Raw genomic sequence first — 15,325 nt, forward strand, 5'->3', positions numbered from 1 at the left:
CTGGATGCAGCAGAAAAGAAAGCCTGCCATCAAAGAGCTCTTTTGTCTTTCAAATCCTGCCTATCAGCTTCCATGACTATTAGGGCTTTCTCTAGTGCCATTTCCTTCCAACCTCAGGAGAAGATTCCCTACATCTTCTGTTCCTCAGAGCCTTCTTCAACAGACTCCCATATAAAGTAGAACTCACAGGGTATAGTATCACCATCCGCCATGAGGTTGGGCCTAGAACTTGAACAGTCTAATCTTATTCTTCCTGTAAGAGGGACCACTTCAGTGATCTTTTTATCTTCCTTATCCCAGTGATTCTGAAGCCCACTCACGGCTGCTATCTCAACCTCACTCCTCGTTTCCAATTGCCCATTCCCTTACTTTTATCTATAACAACCCTACCACAGTCTTCCCATTTCCCACTGGATTTCCCTGCCCTTTCCATTATCCTCTAGAATCCCTGCTTCATCACTAACAAACTTACTTTCTTATTAAACTTCTTTTCCCACTTCTTCCATCCTTTGACACTTGGTGAAAATTGAGAATTTGATTATGATTCTGTTTCCCCCACCACCATTTCTCAGTAATAGTTGCACTTTCCCTCAGAGCCCACAATTCAGTGGTATGTGTGTCTATGAGAAAAATGTTGTGAAGGTAAAATTGATGGACCTTGGCAACCTGTTGGTTATAGGCAGTGAGACAGTGAAAAGTCAAAGATGACACTGATTTCAAGCTTAAATCAGTGGGAAGATGATGATACCCTTGGCAGAAATGGGAGAGTAGGGAAGAGGGGAAAAGATAATGAATTTGGTTTTAGATATGACACATTGGCACAGTAGATAGAACATGGGGCTTAGAATCAGGAAGACATTTTTTATAAGTTCAAATCAGGCCTCAGATCACAGCTGTGTGATCCTAGGCAAGCCCCTTTACTCTGTTTGCTTGTTCTTCATCTATAAAGTGATCTAGAGAAATGGCAAAGCATATCAATATTTTTTGCCAAAAATATCCCAAAATAGAGTCATGGAAAATAGGACAAACTGAACAACATTTAAGGTATTTTGGGGACCTTAAATTCAAGATATCTGAGAGGCATTGGGAACTGACTTAAGTAGCCCAGGTTCACAACATTAGCATTGCTTTTAATTATTCCTGCTTCCTTACACTAGATCCTGAATCTTGCAATTTATACCTCTACAACATCTTCTTGACTATATCCTCTTCTCTCTATTCATACATTCACTTTGTTCAACATCATCCTTTGATTTCCACTCTTTTCCCATCTGCCAGTACCCTCTCTCCCCAGTTGCTTTGTTTGGATTTGTGTGCATATGTTCTCTTTCCTGATAGAGGGTCAGCTTCTTGAGATTAAGGATTGTTTCACTTTTTGTCATTATATCCTCATCACCTTGTTCATTAACTGGCACACAGAAGGCACGTAATAAGTGCTGGTTTCTCATTTGCTCCTCATCTATCTTGTGAGGTAGATGTTTTATTATCTCCAATTTATAGATGAAGAAACTGAGGCTGATAAAAGGTAAGTGACTTGTCCTGGGTCACATAGATAGGCAATATCTGAGGCAGGATTTAAATTCAGGGATCCCTCTATTGGATAGAAAAAAAAAGGAATTCATAGACTGAAATCAATGTGATATAAAAACAAATTTCATCATTAACTTTTTTTTTTTAAAGAAAAGGCAGGTGGAGATATTTTTAACATTCTGTTTTCTCCAATCTTCAAAGCAGCATGAGAGAATCACTTGTCATCATTAGTTCCCATGTTCTATTAGGCCTTGAATAAATTCATTTCAATTTTGAAAAATACTTAAATGACTACTTTGTGCCAGACATTGTGCTATGGCTTAGGGATTCCAAGATGAAAATTATGTAGCCAATTATATAGTCTTTGGCTTCATAGTGCTTACATTCCAACTTAGGCACAAATAGGGATGCAATCTATACATAGATAAGCATAAGACAACATAGAACATGATAAAGGAGACATATTAAGCAATGTGTTCTGCAAAAATATGAGGAAAGCTACTTAACCTTCAACTGGGAGAATCAAGGATGGCTTCACAGAGGAAGTCATACTTGAGGTGAAGAAGGGACACATTTTAATAAAGAGGAAAGTACATCCTAGATGAAGGAGAATGGTCTATGAGGCTATAACAAGGAGGAGGATGGCATGTTCATTTTGTAGAACTGAAGCCCAGTTTAACTAAACTATAATATTCAAAAAGGAATAATATGAAATAAGGCTGAAAAGATAAAAGTAGGCTGAAGCCAGAATATAGAAGTTGCTAAATGACAGATTCTAAAAATTTTTTATTTTCTCCTAAATAAGGAAACATTGACTGTTTTTGAGTAAAAAAGTAGCATGATCACACCTATCCATTAGAGTGATTATTTTGGCAGTTGTGTAATTGCCTCCCCAAACTCTCTGGAAATTGTCAGTCCCATGCCAAGACTAAAATATTTCCAGTTTTACTCAGCTTTAATCTACATTCCTTTTGCCCTAATATTTCTTTCTGTCTTCTTTCCATTCCATACTCCCTCAGGATCCTGCAGGAATTTTTGAGCTAGTGGAAGTGGTCGGCAATGGTACTTATGGACAAGTGTATAAGGTAAGACTCTAGTGAACTAGTGAACTCTTTTAAAATAAAAGAAAATAGGGTTTTTCTAAAGATTGAGAAAAGTTGATGTCTAAAGCAGATGAGTTGGGGGCCTTGGGAAAGGGGGAAAAGATGGGGGAATCAGAGGGAAAAAAGAGATTGGGGAAAGGGAACAGTTTTTTGTTGACCTCTCTCCTTATAAGTTTTGTACAGTTCCTGTCCAATAAGCTGGGCAGGTTGTGAAATGAAAAAGAGAATAAATCCAGAACCAGAATTGAGGAGAAGTCTATGTTCACAGGAGCTTGATGGAATGTTAGAAATCATCTAACCCAATACTCTTATTTTATAGATAAGGAAACTGAGGCCCAGAAAAAAAAAAAAAAAAGTATTGTAAAGTAAAGATCGTGTGTGCATGTGTGCATATCCATGCAGCCTTTGCCATAACTTTAATTTTTTATATGTTACTTTAATTCCTCCCCCAGAAAGTGTTTTTATAAACTGATATCTGCATTATTCATATAATAATGAACACAAGAGAGACCAATGAGAGTAGATGACTCATATAAATACATTATCAGAAGGAAAAAAACAAACAAATTAGAATCAAACATTCTGCTTCCCTGCCAGAAAAGCTAGCACATCAATTTGAGACACACACACACACACACACACACACACACACACACATTCACTCTGTGTGTGTATGTGTATGTGTGTGTATAAATATGATACAGTATAAAGCACTATGGATCTGAACTTAGAAGAACTAATTTTGAATTATTACTCTACCATTCATTAGTTGTATCACCTAGAAGAAAATCACTCAACCTTTCTGAGATTTCATATTTGTAAAACTGAAAGTGCCCCCACTTATGCTTATAGTGACCCATGTGTCATATGAGGAGGGAAGTTTTAGATATGAGAATATGTGTTTTTGGATTACCTGGGACTACTTACATTTTTCCTACACCTTTCCCCATATACAACATAATCATATTCTCTGTATAACTTTAGGGAAATATGTACATACCCCTTCCCAAAAGTTTTTTGTTGTTGATATGAAAAGAGCATCTTAAATTATTGCTCAGAGTAAAAATAACCTGTGGAACTAGCAATTCCTGTGTCTGTGCTTGTGGGGATTGTCTTCCTCTGTTTTACTCTTTAGGTAGCTCCAGACACTGAGTTTCCCCCATAAAAGCTTTGGGAAGTTTACTTTAGAATAATGGTTGGTGGCAAGGCAAAGAGAGCAGGAAGAATGGTGGGGTCCAGTCTATAAAGGTAGAAGTACCTTTCCTTGGTCTCTTTATCTACATCCCTTTTGTCATTCCTAGAACATTTCAGCTCTGCTCTTTGCTTTTCTCTCTAGCCCAACAATAAAATCTTGGAAAGATGTCCCATAAATTAGGGTAGAAAGAAGAATTCAGGAAAGAAATCAAGGTCTTACACATGGTTCCACTTCACTGGGGTAAAAAGCATTTGGGTAGCAACAGAAGAGGGTTGGATACCCTTTATCTCCTCAGTATACTATCCCCACCAACTTCCTCTATTTTGAGTATGCAGAAGCATAAGGTCTTGTTAATTCCTTTACTTCAGACATCATATTATTCCAAAAGGCACAGGTATCCTATTTCTTTTTCCTGAAGTTCAAGGAAGGAGCCTCACAATTTATTCTTTCTTGTTCCATTTCTAACCAACAGCACATACTAAGATTAAAACCAGGCTTAGCTAATAATATCTTTTATTTCAAAATTAAGTGACCCACATGGGAATCAACTGTATAATCTTGGCTCTGTTAGCATTGTGTTTTAACCTTTAAGTTTTTTATGTTTCTTTGTCCCCCAGGGTCGACATGTGAAAACAGGGCAGCTGGCTGCCATCAAGGTTATGGATGTCACAGAGGTAAAAAAAATTAGGATAGTGGATGGGAAGGGAAAGTGGAGAAAATCCCAGGGTTCACCTTCCTTTACCTCACTTAGGATGAGGAGGAAGAGATCAAACAAGAAATCAATATGCTGAAAAAATATTCCCACCATCGCAACATTGCAACATACTATGGAGCCTTTGTCAAAAAAAGTCCTCCTGGAAATGATGACCAACTCTGGGTAAGCCAAACCACCCCTCATCCCCACCCCCAAACTAAAGTCTTTATACTACTTTTCCAAACTTTTTCCTGTATCAAGCTAAGAGAAAGACTCTGGAGGCCATCCTTTTCTACCTGTCACTCAATTCAGTGGGTTTTTCCTTTCTCTGAAACTGGATAGTATATATGGTCTGTCACACATACTGGAATTATATTTAAAATTTATGGAATATATTATATTGGTCTTTGTTTATTGTATGTGCATGTGTTTTGTCTTTCTAGCTATGTTATAAGCTTTTGAAGGGCCTACTTGACCCTTGTGAAGTTATCCTTCACAAATATCAAATTAATTAGCCCTGAAGAGGAAGGGCAGGGGTCTGCCATTTTAACATGTCTTGAACACCTATTGTAAAGAAGAGTTCCTCAACAGTTAGTATCTCCCAGAAAATTCCCATTGTTTTACCAAAGGCTATGTTGGCTGTTCTCCTGCTAACCCCATTCCTAACTAAATTATTAAGTATTATTCTTGGAAGTTAGTCTTGAAGTTGGCAGAACTGGAATATAGGATTCTTTCTATTCTATTCTTTTCTTTTATTAAAGTTTTTTATTTACAAAATAAATGCATGGGTAATTTTTCAACATTGACCCTTGCAAAACTTTCTGTTCCAAATTTTTCCCTCTCCTAGACGGCAGGTAGTCCAATACATGTTAAATATAAGTTAAATCCAATATATGTATATATATTTATACAGTTATCTTAATGCACAGGAAAAATTGGATCTAGAAAAAAAAAACCTGAGAAAGAAAACAAAATGCAAGCAAACATCAACAAAAAGCGTGAATATGCTATATTGTGGTTCACACTCCATTCCACAGACCTCTTTCTGGGTGTATATGGCTTTCTTCATCACTGAACAGTTGGAACTGGTTTGAATCATCTTATTGTTTTTTTTTTTTAAATAACTTTTTATTGATGGAACCCATGCTAGGGTAATTTTTTACAGCATTATCCCTTGCATTCACTTCTGTTCCGATTTTTCCCCTCCCTCCCTCCACCCCCTCCCCCAGATGGCAAGCAGTCCATTACATGTTGAATAGGTTACAGTATATCCTAGATACGATATATGTGTGCAGAACCGAACAGTTTTCTTGTTGCACAGGGAGAATTGAATTCAGAAGGTAAAAATAACCCGGGAAGAAAAACAAAAATGCCAATAGTTTACATTCATTTCCCAGTGTTCTTTCTTTGGGTGTAGCTGCTTCTGTCCATCTTTGATCAATTGAAACTGAATTAGCTCTCTTTATCGAAGAGATCCACTTCCATCAGAATACATCCTCAAATAGTATCATTGTTGAGGTATATAATGATCTCCTGGTTCTGCTCATTTCACTTAGCATCAGTTCATGTAAGTCTCTCCAGGCTTCTCTGAAATCATCCTGTTGGTCATTTCTTACAGAACAATAATATTCCATAACATTCATATAACATAATTTATTCAGCCATTCTCCAATTGATGGGCTTCTGTTCAGTTCAATATAGGATTCTCAAGTGTAACAATACTCAGCTCCTTCAAGGGTTTATAAGATTGTTCAAGATATTCATAAGAAGCCTTTGGCTAACTCTTCCTGCCTAAATCATAGCTTTCCAGTCTTTGTGGAGGGGAAGCAAGGAAAAATTTTGTTTTCCCTTTCCTTCTCTGTTTCCTAGTAGACCCTGCCATTTTAGGTCAAATGTTTGACCAGCATCCTGCCATTTAGGGGAAGAGGTGGGGGAAGGACGGGAAAAATTAGAACAAAAGGTTTGGCAATTGTCAATGCTGTAAAATTACCCATACATATAACTTGTAAATAAAAAGCTATTTTAAAAAAATAAAACAAATTAGTCTTTAAAAAAAAAAAGTTTACTTTTTTTCTTCCTTCTTTTTTCTTTTCCTTCCTATGCTCTTTGTTCTCAAGGAGAAGAAAAAGCATAAAGAAATGATTAGTGATGTTAAGGCAGTATTTATGAAGTTACTGAATTAGTTATTTAAATAGTAAACATAAAAAATGTCCCCTATCTAAATACTGTAAGAATTTCCAGAAGAAATTAATGTAGGCAGGAATAATTAAAACTTGACATAGAAGGCAGGACTTGAACTTCATCTGATACTCTTTTGGCATATTAGAGGGCACAAATCTAGAATGTACCCAGAATTTTAGCTGTTGAAGTAAACATTTATTAAATACCTACTATCTTCAAAGTCTTCTGATAAGGAGTGAATAAGTGTGAGAAATTTTGGAAGTGGAATCAGTTTTGATTATCTAAAATTGAAAAGGTTTTGCAAATTATCAAACTATGCATACCCTCTGATCCAGTTACTATTGGGCTTATATTCCAAAGAGATCTTAAAGAAGGGAAAAGGACCCGACCCACATGTGCAAAAAGAAGGCTGTTTGTGGCAGCCTTCTTTGTAATGGCCAGAAACTGGAAACTGAGTAGATACCCCTCAATTGGAGAATTGCTAAATAAACTGTGGTATATGAATGTTATGGAATGTTATTGTTCTATAAGAAATGACCAGCAGGAGGATTTCAAAAAGGCCTGGAGAGACGTACATGAACTGATGTTGAGTGAAATGAGCAGAACCAGAAGATCATTATATACTTCAACAACAACAGTATATGGTGATCAGTTCGGATGGATGTGGTCCTCTTCAACAATGAGATGAAACAAATCAGCTCCAATAGAGCAGTAATGAATTGAACCAGCTACACCCAGTGAAAGAACTCAGGGAAATGAGTGTGAACTACTACATAAAATTTCCAATCCCTCTATTTTTGTCCTCCTGCATTTTTTATTTCTTTCACAGATTAATTGTACACTATTTCAAAGTCCAGTTCTTTTTGTACAGCAAAATAACTATATGGACATGTATACATATATTGTATTTAACATATACTTTGACATATTTAACATGTATTGGTCTACCTGCCATCTGAGGGAGAAGGTGGGGGGAAGGAGGGGAAAAATTGGAACAAAAGATTTTGCAATTGTCAATGCTGAAAAATTACCCATGCATATATCTTGTAAATAAAAAGCTATAAAAGAAAAGGTTTTGCACAAACCAATCCAATACAGCTGAGAAGGGAAATAGTTTTGCATCAGGTTTCTCTGATAAAGGTCTAATATCCAAAATGCGTAAAGAATTGATTCAAAAATCCGAATCATTCTTTTAAGTGATGAGATGAAACAAGCCAATTCCAATAGATTTGTGATAGAGAGGGCCATGTGCATCCACGGAGAGGACTTTGGAAATTGAATGTAGATCACAACATAGTATTTTCACCTTTGTTGTTTTTGTGTTTTTGTTGTTTGCTTGCCTTTTTTTTTTTTTCCTCATTTTTTTCCCTTTTGATCTGGTCTTGTGCTTATGATAAAAGTAGAAATGTGTTTCGAAGAATTGCATATGTTTAACCTATTACTTGCTGTCTAGGAAAGGGGAAAGATAGGGAGGGAGCGAGAAAAATTTAGAACACTTTGCAAGGGTAAATGTTGAAAATTATTTTTGCATTTTTTTGTTGGAATCCTTACAAACTATTAAGTCATTAGAGTTGATAGAGACAATAATTATCTAATTTAGCATGGTTCAGTATGATTGATCTGATCTTACAAGGAGATGTTACGGGCCAGAAGAAACAAGGTACTAAGTGGAACTGAGAAACAGTGCTTGTGTTCACACCTTTAGAGAGCTCATATAAGCAAGAAGCTCTTAGGGCCAAAGAGCACTCTGGGAGGAAACCCATAATCCCACTCTCGGATCCCACAATCTCACTCTCAGAGAAGGAGCATAAATAGAGCTTCAGTGAGCCAGTCAAGTGAGTTCAGTTGAAAAGATTGAGAGGGGAGTGTCTGTCAGTTCAGCCAGAAGCCCTTTCTTGGAGGCAAGAGAGATTCTTTCCAACTTTCACCTTGGTGCTGGCTGGAGCCTGAAGAAAGCAGAGGCAAAGGACAACTGCAAGAGCTCTTGGAACTAAGCAGAAAGCCTCTAAGTAAAACTAACTCGGCTATTTTGGAGGAAACAATAAAAGATCTGAACTTTTATCACCTGGCTGTGTTTGGGTGATTATTAGTCTTAACCAAAACTAAAGCTGCCTCCAGAAAACCTCCCCAAGAAACTTGCTCTCAGAGAGAACCATTATTATTTTCAAGAACAAGAACACCACATTTTTTAATAAAGCTTTTTATTTTTAAAACACATACATAGATAGTTTTCAACATTCACCCTTGCAAAACCTTGTGTTCCAATTTTTTTTCCTCCCTCCCGTCCCTCCACCTTCTCCCTTCAAAGCAAGTAATCCAGTATATATTAGACATGCAATTCTCCTATACTTAATTCTATAAGTATGCTGCACATAAAAAATCATATCCAAAAGGAAAACAAATGAGTAAGCAAACAACAATAAAAAAGTGAAAATACTATGTTGTGATCCACTTCATCCCCACAGTCCTCTCTCTGATAGCTCTCTCTATCACAAGACCATTGGAACTAGCCTGAATCACCTCACTATTGAAAAGAGCTCCATCTTCATATGGAAAAACAAAAGGTCAAGAATTTCAAGGGAATTAATGAAAAAAAAATCAAATGAAGGTGGCCTAGCTGTACCAGATCCAAAATTATATTATAAAGCAGCAGTTACTAAAACCATCTGGTATTGGCTAAGAAACAGACTAGTTGATCAATGGAATAGGTTAGGTTCAAAGGACAAAACAGCCAATAAATTTAATAATACAGTGTTTGACAAACCCAAAGACACCAGTTTCTGGGATAAGAATGCATTATTTGACAAAAATTGCTGGGAAAATTGGAAATTAGTATGGCAGAAACTAGGCATTGAACCACATTTAAAACCATACACCAAGATAAGGTCAAAATGGGTTCATGACCTAGGCAAAAAGAATGAGATTATAAATAAGTTGGAAGAGCATAGGATAGTTTACCTCGCAGACCTGTGGAAGAGGGAGGAATTTATGACCAAAGAAGAACTAGAGATCACTATTGACCCACAAAATAGAAAATTTTGATTATATCAAATTGAAAAGTTTTTGTACAAACAAAACAAATGCAGACAAGATTAGAGGGGAAACAATAAACTGGGAAAATATTTTTACAATCAAAGGTTCTGATAAAGGCCTCATTTCCAAAATATATAGAGAATTGACTCTAATTTATAAGAAATCAAACCATTCTCCAATTGATAAATGGTCAAAGGATATGAACAGACAATTCTCAGACGAAGAAGTTGAAACTATTTATAGCCATATAAAAGAGTGTTCCAAATCATTATTAATCAGAGAAATGCAAATTAAGACAACTCTGAGATACCACTACACACCTGTCAGATTGGCTAGAATGACAGGGCAAGATAATGTGGAATGTTGGAGGGGATATGGGAAAACAGGGACACTGATACATTGTTGGTGGAAGTGTGAATACATCCAACCATTCTGGAGAGCAATTTGGAACTATGCTCAAAAAGTTATCAAATTGTGCGTACCCTTTGATCCAACAGTGTTTCTACTGGGCTTATACCCCAAAGAGATACTAAAGAAAGGAAAGGGACCTGTATGTGCCAAAATGTTTGTGGCAGCCCTATTTGTAGTGGCTAGAAGCTGGAAAATGAATGGATGCCCATCAATTGGAGAATGGTTGAGTAAATTGTGGTATATGAATGTTATGGAATATTATTGTTCTGTAAGGAATGACCAGCAGGATGAATACAGAAAGGACTGGCGAGACTTACATAAACTGATGCTAAGTGAAACAAGCAGAACCAGGAGATCATTATATACCTCAACAGCGATACTATTTGAGGATGTATTCTGATGGAAGGGGATCTCTTCGATAAAGAGAGCTTTAATTGATCAAAGATGGACAGAAGCAGCTACACCCAAAGAAAGAACACTGGGAAATGAATATAAATTGCTTGCATTTTTGTTTTTCTTCCCGGGTTATTTATACCTTCTGAATTCAATTCTCCCTGTGCAACAAGAAAACTGTTCGGTTCTGCACACATATATTGTATCCAGGATATACTGTAACCTATTCAACATGTAAAGGACTGATTGCCATCTAGGGGAGGGGGTGAAGGGAGGGAGGGGAAAAATCAGAACAGAAGTGAATGCAAGGGATAATGCTGTAAAAAATTACCCTGGCATGGGGTCTATCAATAAAAAGTTATTTAAAAAGAAAAAAGAAAAGAGCTCCATCCATCAGAATTGATCATGGTATAATCTTGTTGATGTGTACAATGTTTTCTTGGTAGTACTCCCTTCACTTAGCATCAATTCATGTAAGTCTCTCTAGGCCTTTCTGAAATTATCCTTTTGACCATTTTTTCTTCTTTTATCTTTTATTTATTTTTATTTTTTATTAAAGCTTTTTATTTTCAAAATATATGCATAATTTTCAACATTCACCCTTGCAAAACCTTGTGTTTCAAATTTTTTTCTCCCTCTTTTTCCCTTATCTCCTCCCCTAAAACAACAAGTAATCCAATATATGTTAAGCATGTGCAATTCTTCTATAGATATTTCCACAATTATCATGCTGCACAACAAAAATTAGTTGATCATTTTGTTATAGAACAAAATATTCCATAACATACATATATCATAACTAATTCAGCCACTCTCCAACTTATGGGCATCCATTCAGTTTCCAGTTCCTTGTCACTACAAAAAGAGCTGCTACAAACATTTTTGCACATATGGGTCCCTTGCCTCCTTTAAGATCTCTTTGTTAGAGACACTGCTAGACCAAAGAGTATGCACAGTTTGTTAACCTTTTGAGTATAGTTCCAAATTACTCTCCAGAATAGTTAGATCAGTTTATACCTCCACCAACAATGTATTAGTGTCTTAGTGTTCCCACATCCCCTCCAACATTCATTGTTATTTTTTCCTGTCATCTTAGCCAATCTGAGAAGTGTGCAGTGGTACCTAAGAGTTGTCTTGATATTTTTTGCATGTATTTTGAAAAATAAAAGGCTATTATTATAAATTTAAAAAAAAAAGAATCCTAACTATTCTCTACTTCATAAATGGTCAAGAAATATGAACAAGCAGTTCTCAAGGGAAGAAACCATATCTATGTTCCAAGTTACTAATATTTAGAAAAGTGAAAATTAAAGTAACTTTGAGATTCCACTTCATATCCATCAGATTGGCAAAGTCAATAAGATGACAGGTGTTGGAGAGGCAGATCAGGCACAGTGATGTACTATTGGTTGAACTGCATTATAGTCTAGTCAATTTGGAATGCATTTTAGAATTGTTACCCCTCCCCTCCACAAAGAGATAAAGAGGAGTAAGTCCTATTTATAATAAAATATTTATAGTTGCTCTTTCTGTAGGGTAAAGACCTGGAAATTAAGAGATTGTTTGTCAGTTGAAGAATGGCTAAATTATAGTATATGAATATAGTAGAATACTATGTACTGTAAGAAATAAAGGGACAATTTCTAACAAACTTAGGACTTGCATGAATTGTGAAATAAACATTGGTAAAAGCACATAACATTAGTATTTTTTAAAATTAATAGTTCTTGAAGATTTAAGAATGTGAGTACTGTAACAATCAACCATGATTCTAGAGGACTGATAAAGCATATTGCCCAACCCATAACAAAGAAATGACAGATTAATATGCAAAATAAAAAGATATATTTTGGTCAATGTGGGAATTTGTCTTAACTGTACTCATAAGGCTTTTATATATTTGTTCACTTTTCTAATGGGAAAAAATATGTATATGGGGGAATAAATGATAATTTATTTTTATTGAAAATTTTTTTTAAAAATCTTGTGGCCCTATGGCTCTTGAAAAAAGGGATGAATGCCCTGCCTCCCATCAGTTCCCTTCTAGCTTATTCCTAGGGGTAAGTTTCTAGAGCTCATTTTATCCCTTCCTTACTTTGAATCTAGAACCGCTACCTTTTAGATTTCACACTTTGGTTGCCTCTTAAAGCACTTACATTTTGTATTATGTATGACCTGTGTGTATATGTCATATTCCTCTACTGATCTTTATGCTCCACAAGCAAAAGAACGGTGTTTCATCTTTTGTCTTCCACAGGACTCTGCACTTCACAGATGTTTATTGAATTGTTTTGAATGAGTTAAAAGTGGTTAACTTAAGAAGATGGAGTATAGTGCTGCTTGCACTGGAATTTCTTCTGATTGGCATCAAATGGCAGAACTAGAAACACTAAATAGAAATTGCCAAGAGACTTATATAAAAAGCAACTTTCTAACAATTAGAACTATCCAAAAGTTGAATGACCCCATTCTTTGAAGTAGTGAGTTTCCCTCACAGGAGGGTTTCAAGTACAGGCTGGACGACAACTTATTGTTATCAAACTTAAATAGAATGGATTCCTGCAGGTCCCATATTGACCTAGAAAATCACAAATTAACTTTATATATGTTTTATGTTGTTTTATTTCCTTTGTTAAACATTTCCCAGTTGTATTTTAATCTGATTTGAGGAGCATTTGACACTCTGTTGTAAAGAATATTTCTACTTTGTTCTAAGTCTCTAAGGAATCTATGAGTCTGTGAATTAATGATTCTTCCACTGGCTGAATATATTTAATTTTCCTTAGGATAAAGATTTCTTATCTCATTTGACTTTTCTGTTTCCTATTTAGTTGTTTCCTCTTGCTATTATTAGGCTTGTTCTGTATTATCAATCTCCAGTTGAATCTCTTGCCTTTAGACTCAGCTTTTCCAGTAGTTCTCTTTATTGCTTTGTCATTTTCTTCCCCTCCTTATCTTCTAGTCCTTTCTTTCCTAATCCCAAGAAATTGCTCGATAGATTACTGCTGGCATAAGGCTCTCCATATGATGGTCTCCATGATAGTCTCCAGCCCAGGTCATCATCTAGTCTCAAGACTAAATAAGGTCTAGAGTGATTAACCAAACCTTGTGTCCTTCCCTGACTGTTAAGGGGAGAGGATCTGATGATTCATCCCTCTGCTTGCTCCCTTGTGGGTCTATAGCTGGTCATGGAGTTCTGTGGTGCTGGTTCTGTGACAGATCTGGTGAAGAATACTAAAGGAAATGCTTTGAAAGAAGATTGTATCGCCTACATTTGCAGGGAGATCCTCAGGGTGAGAGACAAGCCTTCCCTTTCCTTTCTCCCCCATAACCTGTCTACTATCCCATCTATACTTCCCTTGTCCTGAGTACATCTGTGAGCAATGTTCTAGAATAAGCACTAAGGGAAAAGCTCCTAACTCTGGTGAGAGAGAGACAGTCCCTCTATCCTAAGGATCATCCCATTCTTTTCCAGTTCTAGTTCTACTAGTTCTACTGTGCTTTTAACCTATCAACTACAAGTATCATAATAGAGTGTTTTCTCTCCCAGCTGCCACCTCCTTCCCAATTTCCAACAAGTTTAGTTTAATTTTCATTCTCTAAGGAAAGAATATCTAAACTTTCCATTTGATTCTGCCTAAGCAATTCTTCTCGATGTTTATCATCTGATGTCTGCTCAGTTCCTTTCCTTCCTTGACCCTCACCAGCACTTACTTTTCCTCCTCTTCTCTTTCCAGGGACTGGCCCACCTCCATGCCCACAAAGTGATTCATCGAGATATCAAAGGCCAAAATGTGCTGTTGACAGAGAATGCAGAAGTTAAGCTAGGTATGGAAATTCCTCCTGGGACAGGTGGTAGATAGCCTTCCCCATGCCTTGGGATAAGCTTACAGGATAGTTCCTTTCCTTTTTGGAGATGAATTATAAAGTCCTTCTCTGCCTCCTCTGTTCTGAGGCAAACCACCAATGTCATTTAGAAGCCCAGACTTTTTACCTTTTCTTCTTCTTTACATCTTCCCTCTACTATAATGTCTTTTCCCATTTAAAGAAACTGGACAGAATGAGTACTCCTTTCAGCCAAAGCTATTCCATATTCCCTCCCCACGTTTTCCTAGACTATCCTTAGCATATAAAGTGTAGGATACACTATTTACAAGACACATAGGATGTTGTATTACAGTTATATAATGGAATATAGTAGGGGAGATTCCTCCCTTCTTATTCCTTTCTTATTCATTCCTTGCTCTCTCTCCTCACCTCTTCCTAGTGGACTTTGGGGTGAGTGCCCAGCTGGATCGAACAGTGGGCAGGCGGAATACATTCATTGGTACTCCCTACTGGATGGCCCCAGAAGTTATCGCCTGTGACGAGAATCCTGATGCTACCTATGACTACAGGGTACTAACTGGAGACCTCAGAGAAAAGAATGAAGGGCTAGGATGGTAAAGGATCGGGGGAATAACAGGACTAGAATTGAGAAGAGAATTGTTGAGGTTATGGAGATTAGAGGGGTTAGATGGGATCAGACAGACAAAGATACAGGGTTCATGGGGAGAGAGTATAGATGGGAGAAGAGAAGGCCAAGGAAATAAAAATAGGTTGAAAAGAGGGGCCTCGGAAATAAATAAATGTGTGTCAAAGGATGAGGGGAATCACAGAATAGGGCCCTTATAATTTTGGCCTTTCCCTTGCAGAGTGACATATGGTCTCTAGGAATCACAGCTATTGAGATGGCAGAGGGAGCCCCCCGTGAGTAATGGGGAAGGAAGCAGGGGCAGAGCTGTA

The 15,325-nt window shown here is 36.8% G+C and overlaps 1 protein-coding gene across 7 annotated transcripts in view; it reads left to right on the plus strand.

The window, feature by feature from the left end:
- MINK1 (misshapen like kinase 1) overlaps window positions 1–15,325 on the plus strand; it is a 66,382-nt gene that overhangs the window by 33,278 nt on the left and 17,779 nt on the right. For all 7 annotated transcript variants that reach the window (XM_051995914.1, XM_051995907.1, XM_051995909.1 and 4 more), the window contains exons 2-8: window positions 2,550–2,615; window positions 4,446–4,502; window positions 4,580–4,705; window positions 13,723–13,833; window positions 14,278–14,368; window positions 14,808–14,938; window positions 15,235–15,289. In XM_051995914.1, the coding sequence (XP_051851874.1) occupies window positions 2,550–2,615; window positions 4,446–4,502; window positions 4,580–4,705; window positions 13,723–13,833; window positions 14,278–14,368; window positions 14,808–14,938; window positions 15,235–15,289 (637 nt within the window). The remainder of the gene's footprint in view (window positions 1–2,549; window positions 2,616–4,445; window positions 4,503–4,579; window positions 4,706–13,722; window positions 13,834–14,277; window positions 14,369–14,807; window positions 14,939–15,234; window positions 15,290–15,325) is intronic.

The sequence above is a fragment of the Antechinus flavipes genome, chromosome 4, assembly GCF_016432865.1.
Source record: "Antechinus flavipes isolate AdamAnt ecotype Samford, QLD, Australia chromosome 4, AdamAnt_v2, whole genome shotgun sequence".
NCBI classification, from domain to species: domain Eukaryota; kingdom Metazoa; phylum Chordata; class Mammalia; order Dasyuromorphia; family Dasyuridae; genus Antechinus; species Antechinus flavipes.